Consider the following 4475-nt stretch of genomic DNA (forward strand, 5'->3'; position numbering starts at 1 on the left):
AAGGTAATTTACCCATAAGTAAATGTACCACAACAACGGTTTTCCAACCGATGTGTGCCCCATTTTATGGTGGATAGAGAATTCTAATTTTGAGCTCATCATGAAAGCAGCAGACGCTCAAGAAATGCTAACACCGGCGCAGTCGATGAAGCTCTTGACAAGTAAAGGGGTTTTAAAGGTCGCGTCTAGATAACTTGCTCTATTGGTTACGGTTAGCGATGCATCAGCTCTAGTGGTGAATTTGCAGTCAAAGAGGCGCCAAGAATGGAAAGCTGTGGTCAAAGAACATTACCGCTGACTGCGGGATGCGAAACAATTTATCGGGCATGAGTACACTTATAGCGGGTCGAGCCGGTGGCGAGAGGGAATTCAGTTTTGTTTAAATCAAGGTTGTAATGTGCGAACATTGCGAGCGCGTCGGTGTACGACTCAAATTCATTTCATTAATTACCTTAAAAAGGTGTCTGTTTGAGCCTATAGGTCTTCTTTTTGACTAAGGGACGACGACAAAGGCGTCAGCAGAGGGCTCCATTTGCATATTGTCGAGTGTTAGCAGAAGCGAATATGACACAATCACAAGCTCGAATAACACAATTGCAAAAGCACAGCGTCAAGTAAGAAAATAATATTAATTTTAACAGAAACAAAAGCACAACCCCTTAAGAAATGAGAACCTTTTTAAAAATCTCCTCAAACAATGTGGGCCACTCGAAAAGCTTCCCGACTCGGTAATTTTCGTCGTGAGCGGGTCCGAAATCCCCATCGTTTCATTATCTGATCCAGAGTCATGTTCCACGCTTGCAAAGGCGTTCAAACGCTTTGGCTGTTGCTACCTCGTGGATCATGGCATTTCGGATGATTTATTAAATCAAGCAGTGCAAAGTACCAAGTCATTTTGCGCTCTGCACGACGACATCAAAGCTTCGATCCCTGTGGTCCAAAATGGCAAAGGATTCACGCGTGGATACATTGGCATGGGTAGAGAAAGTGGTAGTGCCGAGCGTGTAGAGGTCAAAGAAGCTTTTTCATACGGTTTTGAATGGGCGGAGAACCGTACAGCGCCTTTTTCAAACAGCTTGCAAGGCTTGAATGTCTGACCTAAGGCCGAGGATTGGCCTCAACGGAATCGCGACGTTCTTATTGATTTTTTCCAAACGATGATGACAGCGTCCCACACTTTAGCCCGTCGTCTTTCACAAGGACTCTACGGGAAAGCCGAATTTCTAGAGAATTGCTGTCCCAAAGCCGAGACAATATCACTTATGCGCCTATTCCACTATTTTCCCTATGAGCATTTCGCAAGCTTGACAAACAATCAATCTCTTTCTAATAATTTTAAAGAATTTATTGGTTCGAGTCCACATACCGACTGGGGATTTCTGACACTTATTTTGCAGGATCCTGGGGGTGGATTGCAAATTTATCACAATCAAAAGTGGATGGATGTGCCGTATGTAGCTGGAGCACTCGTTGCCAATGCTGGAGACTACTTGTCTCTCGTTACAAACGGGAATTGCCTGTCACCCGTGCACCGTGTCCTTTTAAATAAACGAGAACGCTACTCGCTTGTATTTTTCTACTATCCCGACTTTGAGTTTGAGTGTCTATATTACTAGAATTAGACGGAATGACTTCTCAATCTACCTAGAATATGACTGTGAGCCTGCTAGCTAGAGTATTATACAGTGTATCTGCTATAATACAGATTCCTAACGTTGTTCGATGAGGGAGAATGGAGAATCTACGATCGATCCTCTTGCATCTTCCGATGCAACCAACCTTGCATTTGTTGCTTGAGGAACCTCACAGCGAATAAATGTGGGTTGACTTGCATAAAACCACCAAGTGAGCGAGAACACCGAAGTTGTTTCAATACACACTTGATCGAAGCTTGGTCTTCTTCAGATTGAGAACGACGCATGAAGGCTCGTACATGAGCGCTGAACGTCGTATAAATGACACGGAGTGCTGGTAGCAACGGTGTTGGTGCGCGCTGTCGGAACAGACAGTCGTTGCGCACGGTCCACACAAAGTGAAGGACGATCGCACGCATGATCTGCCATAGGTCTCCCAACATGCCGATGTGTTCTTTCCACTCGTCAGTTGGTGTGGGTCGACGTCCAAGTACAATGTCGATCCACTTTGGGGCGTAGGTGAAGAACGAAGACCAGTCACGAAACATCACTGGCCATAGTTCAGAGGGCAATACGCACTCGAAGAACAGATGTTGTTCTGTCTCCACTGCAGAACACCCATCACGGATGCAATATATGATCTGCGGGTGAGCGTCTCGCAGGAAAGAGAAGCGAGATCGTACTGGCAACAGACGCATTGCCAGTCGATACTGGAGATCTTCATACACCGGTAGCAGTATCTTTCTCAGGTGTTTGCACAGTCGCACAAACCTCTTGATGTCATCTGCTGTGGCTCGAACGTGGTGTAGTTGGATGGGGTGAGGTTTCTTCGGCGTTGGTGGTTGCCACACGATAGCGAGCAGCTGGGATCGGGGAATCGAGGGAACAATATGTGTTCGTTCCCCAACCTTCACTCCAACGTAAGGAGCTCGAGAGATCTCCGTGTTGTTTGTAATGGGGACTACTGAGTTGGTTTCGCACAGTCCGATCAGTCGCTGGAAGACTTGTGAGGCTTCAACATGGAGTGCGCGGAGCCACTTGTATTGCTGGTAAGCTGGTACAGCAGTGTACTGGTAGTCGATATGAGAGCGAGCAAAAGCGTCGACGTTTGGCCATGAACCATCCGGACATAGGAAGTCAGAGAGACTTCTTATCTGGAAAGCGTTGGCGACGTGTTGACGATAACTGCGCTGGGGCTCTGCAACCATACAGAAGCTACGACGCTGGACTTCTGAAGTGTCAATTCGAGTTGCCTTGACATACTGGAACTCGGACGCACCATGGAACCAGATCGGTTGTCGGAGCAGGTATGTGAGACGAGCTGGAGGATTGAGATCACGCCATGTGACTTCCCACTTGAGTGAGTACCACAGACACCACACCACTCTCCACCATTGGGACAAGACACACCGCTTGAGTAGTGCACCATGTCGCAGCGGACTGATCGTCAGGAAGTCGAGTGGCTGCCATGGGCCCCAACCTGGGAGAGCAAGCAATAGGAGTGTTAATCCTGCAGTGGTCCAGTTGCGTGTCGTCGAGGTTGAGGCAGCGACAAACTGGAGCAACTGTTGGAGCTTCTGACGCTTGAGTGAAGCTTCGATGCTGGGGATGTGCAATCCACCCTCCGAGCGTGGTTGATACAGGAACTCCTTGGCGATCAACTGGATATGCTTGGCGTTGCGTTCGTAGCGACGACTGAGCACGAATCGGTTGAGTGTCGACTGCCACTTCTTGACAATGCGGTCAGGAACTGGGGCATGTACCGTGTAGTGCCAGAGCCGAGAAAGAACCATGGTGAGCGCGATGAGTAGACGACCTCTCAAGGTTCGTGCTCGACGGAACCAGAGCAGGAAACCTTCATAGAAGCGTCGATCCAGGAACTCGATGATGGCATCGTCCGTTGTGTCTTGACCGAAGAGGAGACCGAGAAACTTGACATTCCCGCCTCTCTGCAGTACCTTGATGCCAGGGATAACTGGGGCTTCACGTAACCGATGCAGTGGCATCAAAGTACACTTGCTCAAGTTGAGCTTGGCACCAGAGCCATCGCAATACACCTGGACAAGTTCGAGTTGCGCTTGGATACCTTGTATCGAGCTAGAGAGCAACGTCGAGTCATCAGCGAAGAACAATCCGGGAACTGTGTGATCCTCTGTCAGACAGATGCCATGTTCTTCGTGTTGACGTAACAGATTACCCAATGGTTCGATGACCATTAGAAAGAGCAATGCTGAGAGCGGGTCACCTTGTTTGACACCGCGTGTCGGACAGATTGCTGGCTGGATGTGACCATTGATCAGAAGGTGAGCCTGTTGACCTGTGTACAGCAGCTTCACCCAGTCGGAGAAGGCTCCACCACAGCCCATGCGATCAAGCACTTGGAACATATAATTCCAGTTGACTCGGTCGTACGCTTTCTCAAAGTCGAGAAACATGGCGTAGGCCTCTTCATCTCTTGCAGTCACGAGATCTTGCAGATCAGCCAGAAAGCGAATGTGGTGATGGATGGATCTACCCTTCACGAACGCCTTCTGATCGACGTGGATCAGTTTGGGTAGGGAGAGCTGTAGTCGATACGTCAGTGTCTTGGACAGAGCTTTGACGTCGACTCCCATGAGCGAGATCGGTCGAAAGTTTCCCGGATCGGCCCGGGAACCCTTCTTGTGTAAGAGACAGACTGCTGACTGACGCTGGGAGTATAGGAGCTCACCTCGTGCTAGCTGATAGTTGAACACGATGCTCAGACATTCACCAAAGACATCAGTTGCAACTTGATAGAAACCAGCTGTGAGTCCATCCATCCCAGGAGCAGAGCTGGCCTTCATGTGTTTGAGTGCGTCA

At 48.8% G+C, this 4475-nt stretch overlaps 1 protein-coding gene across 1 annotated transcript; it reads left to right on the plus strand.

The window, feature by feature from the left end:
- Positions 1 to 697: 697 nt before the first annotated feature.
- On the plus strand, positions 698 to 1267 carry CCR75_004652 (uncharacterized protein; the record flags this gene model as incomplete). The annotated part of the gene is made up of 2 exons (XM_067962738.1): positions 698 to 728; positions 784 to 1267. 2 exons carry the CDS (start codon positions 698 to 700, stop codon positions 1095 to 1097), a joined length of 345 nt encoding a protein of 114 aa, XP_067820587.1. The 3' UTR covers positions 1098 to 1267.
- Between the last annotated feature and the right edge of the window lie 3208 nt (positions 1268 to 4475).

The sequence above is a fragment of the Bremia lactucae genome, linkage group LG12, assembly GCF_004359215.1.
Source record: "Bremia lactucae strain SF5 linkage group LG12, whole genome shotgun sequence".
NCBI classification, from domain to species: domain Eukaryota; phylum Oomycota; class Peronosporomycetes; order Peronosporales; family Peronosporaceae; genus Bremia; species Bremia lactucae.